The 19,065-nt window shown below is 48.9% G+C and overlaps 1 protein-coding gene across 1 annotated transcript in view; it reads right to left on the reverse strand.

Annotated features, from left to right (window-relative positions):
- The window catches only part of TAGAP (T cell activation RhoGTPase activating protein), a gene marked incomplete at its 5' end in the record, with an annotated part of 53,533 nt that extends 34,980 nt beyond the window's left edge, over positions 1–18,553 (reverse strand). The window contains 2 exons of the mRNA XM_080342214.1: positions 9,649–9,737; positions 18,476–18,553. Of these exons, the coding sequence (XP_080198340.1) occupies positions 9,649–9,737; positions 18,476–18,553 (167 nt within the window). The remainder of the gene's footprint in view (positions 1–9,648; positions 9,738–18,475) is intronic.
- Positions 18,554–19,065: the final 512 nt, after the last annotated feature.

Consider the following 19,065-nt stretch of genomic DNA (forward strand, 5'->3'; position numbering starts at 1 on the left):
CAAATGTGCAGGCCTATATGCAGTACAGTAGGTTCCTCCAGTGGCTTGAGTGGCCACTTTTCCCAGAAGGGCACTAAAAGACATTTGCATCTGGCAAACCATGGATCCATCTGTGGCCGCAGAACCCCCAGTGACCAGGACTAAGACCAACTTAGGATCAAACCTTCCAGTTTGCACTTTCTCGTGGAGGGTTAAGAAGTGCAGATGGATTATCTATCTCATTTACACCTGGCTCTCATGACAGGTAACACTCAAATCTTCAGAGGCTTCAAAGAGAGCAGAGTCAGAGCAATGCAGCGTGAAGCACACCTTCAAGGCACATGAAGATTCTCCTATATCAGCCAACTGCAACTCCATTTGGTTGTTCCCCATCTCACTCGCAACTTGCCACATGCCTTTTACTCTGCAAAGCAGGTGACAGGGTCACATGTGGAATGAGAAACATGAGTGATGCTCCAGTAACACCCTCCTTTTGTGCAACAAGAGGAGCACACCCACATACACAGTACATGCTGCTTCCTCCCAAGCCCTCACTTGTACCCGCTGTGCGGTACCAGGGAGATCAGGGCTGCTGCAGAATTGCAAAGGTTTTGCTGCTTTGCTTGACATTTAACTATTAACCAGTTTTGTGGAGACTGAAGTAAAAGGTGCTATTTGTGGGAAGTGATGTGTAGATAGGAGAAAGAGTAGGAGTAGTAAGTGTCATGCAGTAAGAGCTGTCTGATTGTGTTTATCCATTTCAACCTTGGTTTTCTTAAGGACAGAGCCCTTCTGGGTCCCTTGCAGCCATGTGAAGATGCAGGAACCTGTGCTTGGCTGAACCTGGGTACTAAGCGCTCCTGGGCCTGGGTAGCAGGAGATTGCCTGGCAGTGGAGGCACTAGATAACTGTGTGACTGGGCTTAAAAGCCTGCCAAATGTGAGAGCACAGGCTGGGCGTGGGTGTAAACCCTTTGGCTTCATTCATGCTGGTGGCTGAAATAGACCGTACAGACTGACTCCATGGCATGGTTCAAAGCTGATCTCCAAACCAACCTGGAGGCATCTCACCTTGCTGAGATGAGACTTGCCCAGCTCTCCTAGCTTCAGTGAGCACTGAAGGCTCTCTGCCAGGGAATGGACACTGCTTCAGGCACACCTGAGCAAGTGCAGAATGTGTTACTTGACTCAGCTCAGCCCTGGGGTTTATCATAGCTTTGGGATGGCCCCCAAGCCCTCTATGGCTCATCTTTCATGTTCTTAAAGGTGCCTATCATCACTAGCACAAGTGGGCTGCACAAGTACATGCCAAGTAAACTTGCATTGGGCTAATAACAGGACCCAGGTCTCAGCTGCTTTTCATTCACCCATAAATCTCAGTATTCCTCCCTGGCAAGGATGCTGAGGGGAAAGAGAAAGTGAGTTTCCTCTGGGCAGGCAGGAAATCAGCAGCACAACAAATGGGATTGGAAGTAAGGTGGAAAAGGAAAACACCAAACTTTGCTAAATCTGAAACATTAGGTTTGGCTCTGCTCTGGCTTTAGCTCGGAGTCCCACCTAGGTCAGGTCTGGGCACTGAAGTGCACCTGTGTGGATTAGCAATGGCCTCCCAACACTGCAGGTCAGAGGAGCTCACCTTCAAGCCCACTACCAGCAGGATACAGATTTACTTTTTCCTGGAGCTTACATGGGGCTGGGGAGGGCCCAGCAGCCCAGGCACTGCCAGGGTCTCCCATGGACTCAGAGACATGTGGCTGGGTGAAGTGATGGGAGCTGCTGACAGGATTGCCAGCAGGGCAGGGCCAGGCAGGGCCGAGCAGGGCACCTGTGTGCCATGGAAAGGGGCAGGTGCCAGGGCTTGGGACACTGAGGAAATATCAAAAGGTGTTGTGGTGTGTCTTTGAAGAGGAAACACCTTTGTCTTCATGCTTGGTAAGAAACCTTCCACCCCTATAGGGGAGAGAACTGTGGGCGGCCAAGGTGGAAGTCTTCAGCATCCATGGGGAAGACAGGGTTGTCCTCTGTGCCCCGAAAGAAGCCACATTGCCAGGGCTACCCAAAGAACAGCCTGCAAAACCTGCTCAAGAGCTGAGGTGCTGCACAGGGCAGTCCCAGTTAGAGAAGGCAGATGATGCTGTTATTGCAGACGTAGTCTCCCAAGTGCCCTTGTAGTACCAGGGAATCTTGCACCCATGCCTGATCTGTGAAATTAATGGGGAAAAGTGGGTTTGGTGGGTGCAAAAGGGAGCTAAGGAGACTGGGGCTGCACCAGGAGCATGGCCAGGTCCTGCCCATGCCCTGGGCTCAGGGCAGAAGACTGTCCTTCATAGTGTCCTCACATGGTGACTGGGAAAACGTCAAACACAGGCCATGGCAATGCTGGCACACTGCATGGGCCTGGCTCTCGGGCAGCCTGGCATGGGGCAGTCCATGTCTTTGCTGTTCAAGTCTGTCACCCTGCCAAGCAAGGACAGCCTGTCAAGCTGCCCGCTGGGGATAGCCAGCTCATGCCAGTTTCTGGATGGTGTCAAGGAGCTGATGGCAAGGGCTGGCTGGCCCAGGCAGAGCCATGTAGGGAACACCTGAACACTTTCTGAGAGGGATGATCCTGTGCCAGTGATGGGGAAAGTCCCCAAGAACACCATGTTTGCTAGCAGAGCTGGTGCCCCAGCATGCCCAGGGCTGATGCTCTGCTGGCAGGAGACCTCTATAGACTGCTTCATGCTGCGGAGCAAGGGAAGGTCCTGGCTGGAGGCCCTGGAGGCATCACTAGCAGTGGTCAGGGTTAGCAGCACTCCTGGCAGGCTCGGCAACACAGGTTCTCCTGCATGTTAATGGGCCATGTGTGCCTGTCCAAGATTTCCAAGTCCACCAGCAAACACCATGCAGAAAACTGCTGAGGCAAAAGGGTCAGCAGTTAACTTGGTGGAGGCATCAGCAGGGAGTCCCCCTCGAGTCAGCCCATGACCACCATCAGACCCTACCGGCTCTCCTGGACCTGGGGTGGCAGTGGTCTGCATGCTGGCATGCTGCTGGCCATGCTGCCGGCCATGCTGCCCACTCCGCTGCGGCAGCACTAGGGAAATGCCAGGCATGAATGTCAGCTTGGGGACGCCTACAGTATGTTTCCTTTCCGCCAGCAGACAGGATGTAAGCTGTCACGGGTGTTAATTAGCCCTCAGTGAGATCTGTAATGCGATGCTCCTGATTTTCGTCAGTGCATCTCTCAGTTTGAGGCTATCTCTTCTCAGACCAGCTTTTCGACAGGGCCACAACACTGGAGCTCCCATTCCTCTAACCCCTTTTATAAGCTCTCTTTTCTAGGTACAACATTAAAAAAAAAAAAAAGTAGAATCCTGTATTCTAAAAGCATCCTGTGGGCACCGCAGAGTGCTGGCCATTACTGGATAAAGTTTGTCTGGATGTCTTCAGTACTGCAGGACTCAGCTAAGTCCTAGATGTGTCTAGTAGCAATGTCACACTTGTCCCTGCACTTCTCTTGTGGGACATAGCTGTGTGTATGCAGAAAAGGTCAGGAAAATGTTTTCTGGGTTGCCTGAGAGTTTCATTTAGAAATAAAATTAAATTAAAATATTAGCTGTTTAGAGATAAGCTGTTTACAACTGAGGCTTGGACGCATGATAAAAGTTTTACTGCTTTAAACAAGTTGTGCTGGTGGAAGCACAGACTGTGCCCCTGCAGAATAACTGTATGGTTCAGGATCTGTCTGTGCAGCAGCTGCTTATAAGAAGTAAGAAAATCTATTTGACTTGACATGTGTGAGACATAACCAGTGTACACATTTTCCTGTGTAGAAGTAGGGTTGCTGCTGTTAGCCAAGGGGAGATGGATGCTCATCACTGGCCACCCGATGAGCGTCTTGCTCCCCAGCAGTCTGCAGGTAACATGGAGAAAGTGAGTGCTACCAGGTTTTCTCCAGCAGGAGATCTTCGGCTTACTTCAAACTCCAGCACTCGGCACTGTAATTCACAAGTAGCAGGCTTGGTACGAGATCTATGAAATCCCACCCATGAGCTTTCGCTGCTGGCCCTAACTTCCAGACAGGGAATGGGGACAAGTAAGAACAGGGCAGTAGCACCTGAGGTCCCTCCAGTCATTTTAAAGCTGCATGTATGCCTTGACGGCCTGGTCCACTGCAACCTGGGCACCTCTTGTCACACCAGCAGTGTGGACTCAGGCTGTCCTGTTGCTGGCTGGCTGGCTGCAGTATGGGAGATGACTCTGCTCCCAGTTCTCCCCATCAAATTCATCAGATCATGGCCTCCACTGAGTGGTCTTGGAGCCACACGTCTGGGTGGTGACATCAATCAGTGGTAGGGTGATATTGTCTCGAAGCTTGCTTAGCTTTCCCAATGTGAAAGCCATGTTTTTGGTGTTAACTGAATAAATTTGTATTGCAACTTTCATGAGCCTGTAACTGATCAAAGGCATAAAGGGGAGTGATGCAGGCCAAGTTTCTAGAGCTCACAAGAAAGTTAGAAAACAGGTAGAACAAAAGTTTTAAGGTCTCTACCAACAATGATGACATATTTTTCCCACTGAGAAGCTTTTTAGTTTGGGTGATATTTGTAGTGTTGTTTTTTTCAACAAAAACGTAACATTTCCAGAGAAAGCATAGACCTATAATAATGTCAGCCAGCCTCTGAGTTTCTCATGAGAACAGTTTCTATGAATTGTTTTGAACCAACCCGCCCGAGAAGCTGAATATGTTACTTCTGTGTTTATAAATAGGTCTGTTTTCACAAAACTCTTTCTCAAGTAAACTGCTCTCAGTTAAGAACTTTCACAATTACTTGGATTATAAAAAAGAGGGATCCCACATGGATCAGAGTACTCTTATGCTAATAGTTAAGAAAGGGACAAGTCTTACCCCGAAAAACCTCGTCTTTTGGGTTTGTTCCAGGTCTCTGCAGTTCCTGATTGTCTTATGCCTATCTCCAAATGAATCAGCCCCACCACTGTGTTGAATTGTTAACTACTCCTTTCCTCACCATATGCCTATGAGGAAAGGCAGCATTATTAACCCCTTGCTACAGATGGGGACTTGTGGTGCAGAGAGGTGAAATGTCATGCTGAAGATGCTCTGCACCAGAGCAGGGGGTGGATGTCCACTCTCCCCCCAAAAAAGCAACACCCCATCCACTATGCATCCATACAGCTGGTGCTATGATGGTATTACTTTTTTTAATCATTATTTTCCCATCAGTCAGGCTATGAAAGAAAACTCAAGGTAGTATCATCAGCTGGTTAAACAAGAGAGCTAAAGCATTTCGCTAGTATAAGCACACAAAAGATGAAAAATGGAAGAAGAGAGTAAAAGTGAATGAAGAGAAAAAGTAAAGGGCAGGAACAGCATAAGCAGTAGTAGGAGGGTATAGAAAGGAAATCGAAGCTACGAGCTGACCCATAAAACTCCGCAGTGTTACCAGCAACCCCACTGATTTCACCCTCAGAGGTCTTGTTTTGTGACAACCTTCACTTGACTCATTTACACCTGCCCACTTCAGTCCTGCGGCCACCCTCCCACCTCCTTTAACTACAGCCTTCCACACAAGGGTCTCTGCCGTCAGCCCCCAGGCTCTGCATGACTCACCCCCTCTGCATCTCTGCAGATATTTCCCTCAGCTTTCTCTGCTTGGCAAAGCAAGTCTGTCACACCATTAAAAAAAAAAAAAAAGGCAACTAAATGTGGTTGCATGATGACAGGAATCAGATCTTCAGTGTTGGGATGGGATCCAGCATCTCTGTAGGAGAGTTCAGTACATGCTGTGCCTTCCTGCTTGGACCTGGCTGCCTGGGCAGAGGAAGGAGCCAGGGCAACACAGAAAAGACCACACAGAGCCCAAGCTCCCCAGCTCCTTGTTCTACCGGTGTGAAGACCCCCAAAAGAGATGTTTCCCTCTGCAAAGAAAGGCAGCACTATCACCACTATCAGTCTAGAAATCAAGACAGTGGTTAATTAAATGACTTTCCAATGTCACAGTAAAAGCTGTAGATCAGACTTGCCTCACTCTCCTGAAAGCCCAGCTGAGTGTCGTCTTCAGTACAGTGCTCCTCTCTTCTTTTGCAATTGTGTCTGCACTCATGGCAAGAGTTGTTCTGGTTCCACTGACCTCTCCAACACTACATCAGTGGAAAACCCAGTGGAAAATCTTTGGGGTAGAAATCTTGTCCCCATAAATGTTTGAAGAGAATGCACCTTGTTTAACATCTTTCCTGCCAAGAGTGAGCAATGAAGTTAGCACCTAATGAGCAATATTCAAATTCAGCCTCAGAGAAGATGCCCGGTACAAAAATAAACATCAATAATCAGGAAATACCCTCTAGACAACACCCCAAGGAATAAGTTCCTTCAGGGTCTCAGTTGGCTATGGAGGATGCGTGTTTTAAAACAAAAGGTTTGCCCTGCTTACTTCTTGATGTTTGTCATTGATAGTTTTCCAACATAAATCCAAAGGATTTCTGATTGGCATGTTGAATAATAACCAGAAAGTAAGCTTAGGAGTATGCTTATGTTACCTTTTCCTAATGTGACTGATAATTGCTCAGTAGAACCAGAAACCAGACACTGCAGTGACTTTATCTCATGAGCTAATTCTTCAGTCAATGTCTGGACTAGTTGATTAGAGAGTGTCCTGCATTCTGACTGCAACCAGGAATTGGTTTGAGAGCTGGAAGAAACTAGTTTCTAGGCAGTTGAATCTGCAAGATTAATAAACTTATCAATTTTCTGGAAATGACTTATGGTTCAGTTACTACAATGACCTGCATTAGCGCAGTCAGGTAGTTTGTGAACCTCTGTAGGGGAAAGGGAAAAATTACCATTTAGACTGAGAACAGTCAGGACTGGATAGTTAACAGGTTTGGCAACCAGATCACAAAGGCTTTTGCCTCCACTTGAAATTAATTCTCACTGTATAGTGGCCATGAAGGGTAACGATCCAGTAAGTGCTCCATGTTATTCATATAGCTACCTGCCTGCACAGAAAAACTCAGGGAAAATTCCATGTGTGACTACTCTGAACCCTAAAAGGTGACAGCTTTTTGAAGGGGGGTTCCTTATAAAAATCCCAACTTGTGACAATTTTCCTGCTATTAAGAATAATAGAAACTTTTCTATTTATGCTTCTGTAGATTCAGAGGTTCTAGACCAAGTCTGGAGTGTTGCCCAAGATGGCAAAGATTTTTGAAATACAAAAGACATCTTTTATTTAAAGGCTGATTAGTTTGTGTTGATCACAGACAAACAAGAAGCTCTTTATACAGAGCTTTGTGGGCCTTCTCTGTTGCTTTGTGTTACGGTGAAGCCAACAGTGGCTTGGCCACCAGGCTGGGAGGTCTCAGGAAGGAACTGTGTCTGTGGCACAAAGGAAGCTGGGTTTAACCTGACTTTCACTCCAGCCTCTTCTGTGCCTCAGAGGTTTTGTGTGCTCATCAACTCAAATGTATTCAATGGAAATGATACTTCCTTTTGTGAGACAAGCTGATTCAAGGCCTTTGTTGCCATTAGTGCCATGAGGCAGGTGCCAGTGAAGCCGCTGGGGCTCTGCCCAGGTTGTTCGGCAGGATCAGCACCAGCTGGAGGGATCGGCAGAGCAGGCAGTCTCCCCAGGACCAAGCTGCCAGGAGAGTGAAAACCATCACAGGTCTCGTGCCCACATTGCCTGGAACACGATGCTCCCTGGGCAGCCAGGCAGGCTGCAGCAGCAAAGCTTGGGGCAAAGGGAGGCGGCAGCTGCGGCCAAACTGCTGCTTGGAGGAGCAGCAGCCCCAGCTCCGCCCTGTCCCAGCTCGCTGCCTGAAGCACAAACTTGTGTCCCAAGGCCTGGTGTTACTGGTTCTGCTGCTTGACCTCTCCCTCTTTTTTCATACTGTAGGGTCAGCCCAGTGCTGGCACCTGACATTTGCTTGTCCTGCTGAGATAACTTTAACTGGCTTTGTCTGGAGGGACAGAAAAACATGGGAGACTGCCAGAACACACTTCCCTCCTCCATACACCCAGGCCACAGACAAATTAGCTGCTGGCACCAGCTGCAAATCAGTTAATGGCACAAGCAACAGTATGAGCTACACCATTGTGCTCTTGGTAAATGCTGCCTCCTGCAGAAATGAGAGGGAGGACCCACATTGTGCGTGAAGGGGGAAGAGACATTGGGACCATTTTCCTGCCCAGTTGGTTCTGTTCTCATGGACAGAGGTCTGAAAGCCAAAGCCAGAGGCTGGAGGTGGCAGAGACACGGGGCTGGAGGGGGACACAACTGCCCCTCCAACCAGTCACCCATCACCAGCCAGCACAGGGATCCAGCTGCCTCCTTCCTACAAAGACATCAACATCCCCTTTTTATCTACAGGCTCCTGGAGTTTGTAGGGCTTGTGGGGGAGCAGGAGAGGTTGGTAGTGGCAATAGTATTTTTCACTTATAGCACCTAGGAAATTATGGCATCAAAGAAAACAGAGCAAGTGAGTCCTGCCTGGGCACTTGTTCAGTATTTGAGTGCCACCTGTGCCCCTGAGCTGTAGGATGGTGTAGGTTCTGAGATGGAACCATATGGCAAGCCAGGAGGTATCACACAGAGCTGCTGCACACACTTCAATCAGGAATGTTTCCAGTGAGAGGAAAATGTGTTAAACTCAGCCTTTCTCACAATCTGACAGCTCCTGATGTTTATGTCGAGAAATAAATGCAAAAAAAATGTGCTCACTCCGAAGAGAGACATAACTGATGAATAATCAACTGCAAGTGCTCATACAGCAAAACTTGCCCCATTCCCCAGGTAAGGAATGCTCAAGGACTCAGACTTTTGCTGCCTGAAGACCCAAGACACCATTGCCCTTTCTGTCTTTCCTCGGTAAGACTTCTTTTTTTGACACATAGTGAGCCTACTTGCAACACCATCATGTCCAGTTAGCAGTGCTGTTTGACTAACTGGACTGGGTTTATTAGAGAATAGAAGGGAAGTCAGGGCATTGCAATGAAGTATCTGCAGTTCAAATGACAGCATTTCTCTGCTCATTGGAAATCAGTTTAACAAAGGAAGGAGGCACTGCCACAAATATCAGCAGAAATTTCCCATTGTTTTGGCTAGGCAAGTCATGACCTGTACAAAATAAGGCAGTAAATGCTGTCACACCCAACTCTTCTGCCTATTTTTAAGGCTTTGCTACCTGAAAGAAAGAAAACTAGTTGGAAAGCAAAGAATCTAAACGTTTTGCAGCAGAAACCACCAATGGAGGCTTCTCAGCTGCATAGGCAGAAACTAATATGAACAAAGAGCCAGCACTGGCACTCTTGTCATGGAGTGGGAGAGCTGGAAGAAAGAGGCTGAGCTCCTGCTGGGCTCACACAGGCCTGGTAGGAGGGCGAGAAGAGCAGCTGGGGGCAATGCCAGGGGGTGCAGTTCCCACTGCCTTTCCCCTCCATCTCCTCTACCATATCAGCTCCTGCTCTGCACCCACAACTCTGACAGCTCAGCTTCTCTGGACTCCACATGTACAATCTCTCATCTGCAACTTGCCTGCGGTTCTCTAGTGTAGGACACTGACAATGACACCATATGATATATACATGGGCAAGCCAAGGTATAGCACATTGCACCTGGGCATTAAACATCTGTGCAGGCACTGTATATATGGCACATGATGTACATACCTGGCTGAAGGCAACCATGGCTTGCTCAAACCTTTGCTGAATAGCAGCGATGGTGCTGAACTCCGGCGGGAAGGGACAGTCTTGAGGGGCTGAAAATGAGAAATTGATTTGTTATTGTTTTCCACCATCCAGCAAAGTTCCTGCCAAGATGAGGGATTTGAGCATTTAAAGGAGTCATTGCTACGAAGTGTGTATGGGAAGAGGATAAAGTCAGTTTGTGCTTCTAACTCCTGGATGCTGCCCAATTTCCCCTTGAGTGGCAGGGCTCCAGGCCCCACATTGGTCGGCACAGCAGCCACTGCCTCACAGAGCCAGCTGGGCATGGCACCTTGGTGGGTGTCTGCCCAAACTAGAGCACCCTCAGTGCCAGCATTTGCATGGGGGCTTCTCCCCCTGAGCTCCTTTTATGGGCAGTGGGAAGACATGGGCACTTCCACTGTCTATAAAAGGTCCCTGGAGTAGCCGGCTTGGATACAGACCTCCAAGCTCTAACACAGGGTGAGAGGAGGCTGCTTTCAGTGAGCCCAGCTCAGCTCCCAGGGGCAACCTGGGTGCCCTGCAAAGGCAACCAAGCTGGCTTCAATTAGAGATGGGTAAGGTGTCTCCTGTAAATCCACGGGGGAGCTGCCTGCCTCTTAAAGACCTCAAATCCCTCAAATCTGTACTTTGGGACGAAGGGCTCTGTGTGGCCACTCACTATCTGAACGCAAGCACAAGCGCCAGGAAATGAGGCTATTTTGGGAACGAGCAACACAGCAGAGGAGCATCAGAGGCAAGAAATGGCTCCTTGCTGCCAAGCATTGACATGAAACCAATAAAGGACAGATTAGCACCCTATGGGGTATGCCTGTCTTATATAAGTCATATTTGCAGTATTTTTTTGAGATACTTGAAAAGCAGGGTGATATATTTGCAGACAATTTTCTGAACATTTGGCCCCATTTACTGAGTGGAAAAAGAATGATAAAAAATGCCATCTGCTTTTTATTGAAACTTTGTGCCAACTTGATCAGAATTTCAGCAGCTTCCACCTCTAACTCCCAACTTTCACTCCTGAAAGTTGTTAGCAGCATACAACTCCATGGGATTTACAAATGGCAAACAAGCCCTACGATCTGTGTCTGCAAATCTTCTCTCCTGGGTGAAGTGGGAAAGTGGCCTCAGCCTTTGTGGGGAGTCACAGAGAAGAAGGTGACAGTGCGTGTGTGTGTGTGCACCAAGCACTGCTGCCAAAGCTGGAGGTAAGACAAGGAACTTGGTTGATTTCCTAGGGGGCAGAAACCAAAATGTCATCAAGTCAGTGCAAACCAGCCAAGCGTAAAGGGTGGGCACCTGTGCAACACGCAGCAGAGCTGGAGGCACCACCTGGTGGTGTCAGGGACCAAGCCCTGTAAAGGGTGATGGCGAGTCGAGATGGCTGAGACCACCCCTATGGTGCCCTGACCTGTGTAACCCAAAGCAAACGTAGTTTCCCAGAGGAGATGAGTGATGCTCCTGGGTGTTATCAGCAGAGAAAAATGAAGCAGTAGCAGGAGAAGTCACCTCGCTCTCACTGCAGGGAAAGGTGCTGGCACACACGGCCGTGAAGCAGCAGTGTGGTGGGATGCTAGAATACCCCTTTCTGCTAGGAACAGTGAAAGACAGGATTGACACTGGTATATTTACTACTGGTTTATACCAGTTTGACACTGGTATATTTACTCCTGTGTCATCTCTGCGTGTGGGAGCTTATGTGACAGGAGTAGCTGACACTGCTCCATACCTGCAGAGAAGCTGTTTTCTCAATGCAACGATCTTGTCGATCCTTGTACTATCACGGCCATTTTTGCTGCCTACTTTTGACAAATACCTTAAAATACACAACTGGAAGTCAAAGAAATTAACATTGAAATTGATTTTTGTGCACGTGTCTGTATCAGAGCAACAGGTTCTTTCTTTGATAAACATTGACTCATTATTACCAGAAGTTCTTCTGAAGTCAGCTACTTGACAAAAGGTCAGTACATGACAAAGCTCGTGTTGGTGTCATGGTGATCACTGCAGAGCACACAGAGTTAAACGTGTTTTTGAGAAAGGTTTTTTCTCCTAAGATGCTCTAGGGTGTTGTCCTCATGCTTGAGCCCACCAGGGCTCCAGCTCAGGAGAGTCCTCCAGATGCATTTTAAAATACGGTACATGTGGGGGTCATGGTCTGTCCATCACTGTTTTACAGCATCAGGATACATCACCAGTCTAGTGACAGAGTGATAGAAACAGCTGCATACTGCAGGGGAAGGGAGGATGAATGCTGACCCAGGTTTTCTTCCCAGCTTACTCCCTTGTATCATGAGCTCTGACCATATCAGCTTACAAAACTGTCAGTGCTGTCTGTCATCCTGCCTCTGTTCAAACCCACAAGGACTGTCCAGGGCAGACTCCCAAACAAGCTGCAGGTGGGAGGACAGAGACCACTTTCTTAATCTGGTGCAATGTCTGCCAGCAAGTGGCACCGAGAGGTTGGTCAGAAACCCTTTAAGAACCCACCCAGGGGCAGCCAGAGGCACAATCTCTGCAGAGAGGATGGAAGATGCTCAGGGAAACTCTACCTTCCTGAGTGCCGCCTGGGGTGGGGATGGGGATAACAGCTGGTGCCAACGTGATGCTCCAGGTGCCTGGATTGATGTGTCACCAGGAGGGCAAAGAAAGAGCACTGCACTGCAGGAAGAACAAATTTGTTCCTCTCCCTGAACCACCATAAAGCAAATTATTTCTGTTACTGCTATTCCTGTCATTCTAGAATTGCCACAATTTCATCTACCAAGCGCATATAGTAAAGATTAAATGAGCAATATGTTTCAAGTTACATATGTACACACACGCACATTTTGGCACCAGTGAAAATATCAGACCTGATGTTCTTCCTCTTGCTCCAGACAGCAGAGAGAGAGAGACCTGGCTCTGGGATGTGATACTGGATAGTCTCCTGAGAGGCTGAGGCATGAACCTAAGTGTCCCCCCAATGGGGTGGGGAGCCATGGCAGGTCCTGCAGAAGCCACCATGCTTTGCAACAGGGTTATGTGCTTGAGCAGACCAGGTGTGGGTGAGGGACAGAATCAGTGGTAGCTTGCTACCTCCTTGCAGATGCGGGAAGCAGGGCCCTGGGCCCAGCAGCAGGGGTGGGGTGCAGATCTTCCTTGATTCACACAGCTCTGGTGTCTATCACCTGCAGAAAGAGCACACTGGCTGCCAGCTGAGACAAGTGAGAAGTCCTTCCAAATTATTCCCTTCCTTAGGTCTCTAGGTGATGGATTCTCCTCTCAGTGAATTGAAAACAAATCCTATCTGAACAGGGTGAGAAGTTTTCTATTGTGATTCAGTAGAGAATAACTAAATCTAGGAAGTGAGAGGTACCGGGATGTGGAGGATCAATCCAATGCGTGCGATGTGTTTCAGATAAAAGTAATAAATTTCTTCAGGGTCCAGGAGCTTGGAACTGGCTATTTCCACATGGAAAGTGCATTCCATTTTTATGGTTTTAGAAATTAAATTAATGCCTTATTAGAAGAGTTTGCATAAAAGCTACCACATGGGGTGTCTATTTTTTCTTCCTGGCCTGAGTCCTCATCAGCGCAAGAAGAGCTCCATGAGAAGTTCCCACTAGCCCCGCGGGACTGCTGAGCCATCTCCAGCCTTCATGCTTCTCACAGTTATTGGGCATCTTTACTGGGGACCCTGTCCCCTCCCCAGCCCCCTGTGCGATCCCCAGTAAAACCTCCCTGCCCTCTTTGGAAATCCCTTAGAAAGCCAGTAAAGGTGGGCAATGCCGATGTTGGGTTGGTGGTGCAAAACCTGGACATGGACAGATTAAACCCGCCAGATTTTGTCAGTTTGCCACGTCTTTAACTTACACGGAGAGGATGGTCATTTTCATTTGATTTATTGAACTGAATTATGTTATGTCATGCAGAAGACTTTATTCACAAGTGTTGCTGCTACTTCGGTGGGAAAAATTTACATATGATTTTTACTGAAAGACTGCAGCAGGCACAGAGAAGCCAAATTAACTTTGCCCTGTGCTCTAAGAGCTGGGAGAATTTAAACCCGTTTATGCCAGTATTGACTATCAATTACATCATACTTTCTCTCTTCGGGAGTTTTCCTCCACTTAACAGAAATATTTTCTTGCATTGTGGAGAATACCACAGTGTCTGCCACAAGTTAAACTCCAGCCCTTCTTACTCTAGCCTGTAACCTGCTTTCATTCCAAGACACACCACAGATAGGACAAGGATGGCATCTGCAGATTGCAGAATTTTGGATGCACTGGAAGCCATTCACTTAATGAAATCACTTACCTGCACCATGCAAGGGCTTCATCCCAGACAAGCACAGGGAGACCTGCCTGAAGACTTGACCATAAGCAGGAAAACAGGAAGGAAAACCTAAAAAGTATCCCACTGCTCTGCAGGCTGAGCTGGGATAGAGGGTACTGAGAGTGCTGAAAAACCCTGGCACCGAATTATTTGCTTTTTGAAACAGGCAGAGAAGTCAAAACTCCTTTATTAGCTCAAAGCACTCCACCAAAAAACCTGAAAATCCATAGTTTCGCCACTCTTCCCTGGATGGGCTAACCATGCGCTGCTGGTTTACAGGCACAAATGCATCACTTGGTTTTACTCATTCAGAAAGCCTTTTGAAGTGCTACCTCCTTCAGAGATATACAGGCACATGATTTTGCCATCTGGACAGACTTTTAGGCAGCCAGATTCTTCAGCCGGCAATGCCAGCACTAGCTGAAAACTAAACCTCTTCCTAAAACCTTGGACTTTTATTTCTTTGGGACTTTCAGAAATGCCTCCACAACTACAAACCTACTTCTATAATCCTTAAGGATGAACCAGGTGAATGTCCTCATGAAAACAGCAAACCCACATCCTTCCTCCTCCTGAAATAATCTGTCACTGGCAGGAACACAGAATTTTCACATGGTTCACATTTAAATCAGACCTCAGGAGACAGCAGAAGCAGAGAGGAGAGTCCCAGGGGGTTTCCAGGATGTGTGCTGGCAGGTAAAGCTGTCTTTCCTCAGTGAGGTTTTCCCAGGGGACACATCGAAATTCCCAGAGATTTTCCTTTCCCTGGCCACATTATTCATGTGCACATGCAGAGGACAGTGAGGAAGGGGCAGCTGTGAGCACCCCAGCAGATTGGACCACCAAAGGGGAGGAAAAGGAGCTCCTGGAGGGGGATGAGTCCTTTAAATGAGCTTCTGCCTGGACCTCTCCTCCAGTTTTCCTCTGGCCCTAGGCCAGCAGCAAGGAGGGGACAAAAGCCATGGGGACCACCTCTCCCCCAGCATGGCCAAGCCTCAACCCCCCAGCAGTCACCACAGCTGAGTCATGATCACCCATAGCCCCCTGCCCATCTGTGAAGGGGAAGGATCTGGTTCCCTCCCACTGGGAGGTGAGTGGGTGCAGCCACAGCTGTACAAACACCACAGCACAGGGGTCTTGCCCAGGTGGGCACTGTGGAAATGGATGAGGTGGGGATGTAATGAGGGTGACCGAGGTGATAGAAGCAAGGGACCAAATCTTGTTATCACTGTATAACTGGTGTCATTCAGGAAGGGTAAGGGAAGTAGAAGAAGGAGGAAAGGGGATAAGCCAGGCAGGTGAGCTCCCATGGCTGCAAGGGAGCAGGAAGGGCTTGGAGCAGGCGACACAGGACAGGAGCATCCTGACGCTCTCCAAGGCAGCGCTGCGCTGCCAAACCAAACTGCCTGCAGGTGCTGCTGGTGCCACAGCTCAGGCTGGACCCACAGTAGCCAGTTTTGTCCACCCCGAGGCAGGGCTCTGTGCCCCACTGGAGATGGCCTGAGGTGCTGCTGCCTCAGAGGCAGGAGCTGAGCAGGGCCTTGCTATTTGGCATGGGTCAAACTGGTACCAGACTCTGAGAGTTTGTGCATGATACTATACTTTATAGTGATTATAGATAGTTATGCTGCAGTGCCAAGGAGGACTCTCAAGTGCTGCTTAATTTACTACTGTAGACATAAACTGACTGGACCATGCCACGGCAGTTTCTGCAGCCAGTCTCAGTGCTGACATTTTGGACAGGCAGCCCTCGGTGAATATTTCCCAGTGGCACACAGATGGGTGGCATCAGCTGACTCCTTTGTCCCACATGGGCCAGGGCACCTCTGTACCCCCCGGGACTTGTCCTGTGCCCTGCTGCCCCACCACCGTCCATGAGACCTGCCCTGCAGGTACTCCTTTAGGGAGAGGGGTTGGTTTGGCTCATTCAGACAGGCAGGGAATGTTTTCTGGTCTCAGCTGTATCAGTGTGGGTAGAGACTGGCTCCTCTAAAATAGGCTGGCCATCCCAAGGAGTGGCTCCAGGCTTATATGGAAAAAAACAGACTGGTGTTTGCCTCAAGCTGGTCTATATTAAAACTCTTTTCCAAAGCAACTCTGTGCTACTAACATTGCTGGAATCAGTGCAGGTACTCTGAACTTCTAACAACACAGCAATAAACAGATTTTTATCTGAAGAAATTTAAAAGCCAACAGCCTGGTTATGGTGATTGATGAGATTTTCTTTATTGACTGCGCAATCAGTGTGATTTAGATCCCCAGCAGGGGCCCTGCTGCAGGCTCTCTAAGAGCCAGCTGTGACAAATGCCTCCCACAAGCTCTGCTGATCACTGCTGCTGTCCCCAGCAGTGGTGGCACTGAACAGTTCCTCCACCTCATCTTCCCACCCTCCTGGTCCTGCCTTCCCAGTGTCCTTCCCTCCCACAGGGCCACTTAGTTGTCTGGCATCGTACCCCTGCTTTCTGAGGTAATAAATTACTGCGGGATGCAGCTTTGGACTGGACTTCATTAACTACAAACACTATCATCCCTTTTCCTGCCACACCACGCAAGCCAGCCACCCGTGATTATCTGCAGCAGATACGCATTTCTCAAGGTCCTAGGGGACCCACCGGTTTGGGGCAGATGGTGCACTGGACTGATAGATGCATGGGGCTGGGGAGGCAATTCACCCTTCTTGTCTCTGGGGATCATGTCCCCATACAGCCTGGCACTCCTGTGACGCTCCACTCCTGTGCCATTGCAAAGGGTTTATGTACATTTGTTAGCACTGGAAAAGGTGGGATATAAGTTTCGAGGAGCCTAACTCGGTACAGTCTTGTTCTGCTTTCAGAGACCATCGGTACTCTGAAAAAGTACCAGGCTTAATTAAAATAGTAGGGGGTCAGATCCATAAAACTGGAAGTGAAGACTGAATGTCAAAGTGCAGTAAGATGGATCCAGCCCCATGCTATCTGTGTGAGTGCTGTGGCTGTGTTATTTCTAAAGAAAATAGCATTTTTTCAGTGCATATTGAAGAGTTACTTTTGAAACAAAAAAGTTAAGTAAAGTAAAAACTGATCTCAGGGCAGTCAGCATCCCAAATTCCTCTGCTAAATAATCACCTACTTTTTGCTGTTTGTTTCTTTGCTATTTTCTCATCAGAAGTAGAAGGTTAAAAAAGAAAGAAATAGGAAGAAGAGAGAGAAAAATATGTTTGTCAGAAATCAGGGGGTTTTACAGTGTTTCTATAGACAAATTTGAACAAAATGTAACAATTATTTGTTGCCTTTTTTCCTCTTATCTCTTTTTTGGGGTTAAGCTCTTTCTTATCGGAAAATAGTCTGTTTCTGCTAGCAGTCCTAATTTTGAAGAACAGGAGGAACAATGGAAAACCAGATCAACTGACATGTAAAATACACTTCCAGACTTTATATTTGGAAGCTCTGAAGCTTCTACTTTTGATCCATGCATTTCTGTGTAAACAATTCATGCAGAGAGTCCCTGCCACTAATCACCTTTTTTTGTGGAAGATCCTATTTGTCAAAGTGGACAATGTCACAAAGAAATACTGTATCTCAGTGCGGAGATTCAGTCCCCAGCAATTTTCTTTTTGTTTGTCAGCCAGCACCTCGCTCCTGCCTGAGGTCAGACTAAATGATGTAACACTCCCTTCTGGCCTCGCAATCGATGGGCTGGCAGTCGGGGCTCCTCTCTCTGCTGACAGGAGTGGTCGCTGCAGCTGAGACCCCCCCAGGGACCAGGCTTTGGTCCTGGGCTCACACCAGACTACCAGGTGCTGTGGGACAGGATTCACAGCATGCACTAATGTGAAACATGCCTCTTGCAATGACGTTAAACCTCTCCACAACAAGAACAACAATGATGACAACAAAAACCCCTCTTTCAACTTTTTCCATCACACACATACAGCCAACAAACCCTCCGGTTTCATTTAAACCAATATCCATTAACCTGTGTCTGGGGGTTTTGGTTTGTTTTGTGTCTCTGCTTTCCAGGGCTCTGTTTGCCCTAAAGCGGTGTCTGAGCAGTTTGACCATGCAGTGATACCATCAAGCAGTCTCTCCAAACTCTGTCTCTGGCAAGAGATGAGGGACTGTACGTGTGCCGGACCGCTGATAACCTGACCCTGACACTAACGACTCCCATGGCCTCTTTCTAAGGATAATGAGTGCTCTGTGGTCCAGGGCTGGAAGCACGAACCTGCCAAGCCCAACAATACAGGACTGGCCCAGTGCCCTGGGGAGGGTATTTCTAGACTTACGCAAGAAAAGTCTCGGGTTTTGCATTTAGCCAAATTCAAGACCAGACTCAAAGACCCGGGCAGTTCCTCGGCAGCCGCTATCCTCAGACGACCCGCAGCAGCAGCCGGCATCACCTTTAACACCCGGGAAGGCGGGGTGTAGCCCCGCGCCCCCACCCCGACCCGGCCCTGCCCCGCTCCGTACCCCCTGTCCCGCAGCGCCGCACTCACCGCCTCGGGCGCGGAGACCCCGGGGACTCCGCCGCCGCTGCCCCGCCGCGCCGTCCCGCCTGCCCGCGGCCCCGGCATGGCGCCGGGGGGCGGCCGGAGCAGCGCGGGGGCGCAGGGATGCGCGGCTGGTCCGCCTCGGGCGCGGAGCTGGAGCGAGTGAGCGGAGACCCCGGTGCCGGCTCCCCTCCCGCACCTCCCCGCCGAGGGAGGAGCCGCTCCCTCCCCTGGCAGCAAAACCCGAGGGGACCGCAAGGATGCCGAGCTGGGCGCTGTCAGGGCCGGGCTGGCCGAAAAAGAGGAGACAAAAATCAATAGGCATGGCGAGAAATGAAAAGTGACTTACAAAGAGAAAATCCTTCACGGCTGCTGATTTATTGGTGGCGCAGCCAAGCACTCTCTGCCAGGATTATTGCTGAGGCAGCGTGGCAGGTATGAATGTAGCACTGTAGGTGTTGGAAATAACAAGCACTGATGCTGCGGCCCAAATTTGAGTCTATCATGCATGCAGGAATGAGGGATGGGGCCAGGGGACACTAGGGATAGGGGGCTGTGTTGCCACTAGCCTGGAGGTAAAGGCTCTATAACGCACT

The sequence above is a fragment of the Nesoenas mayeri genome (assembly GCF_963082525.1).
Source record: "Nesoenas mayeri genome assembly, chromosome: 3".
In the NCBI taxonomy this organism is placed as follows: Eukaryota; Metazoa; Chordata; class Aves; order Columbiformes; family Columbidae; genus Nesoenas; species Nesoenas mayeri.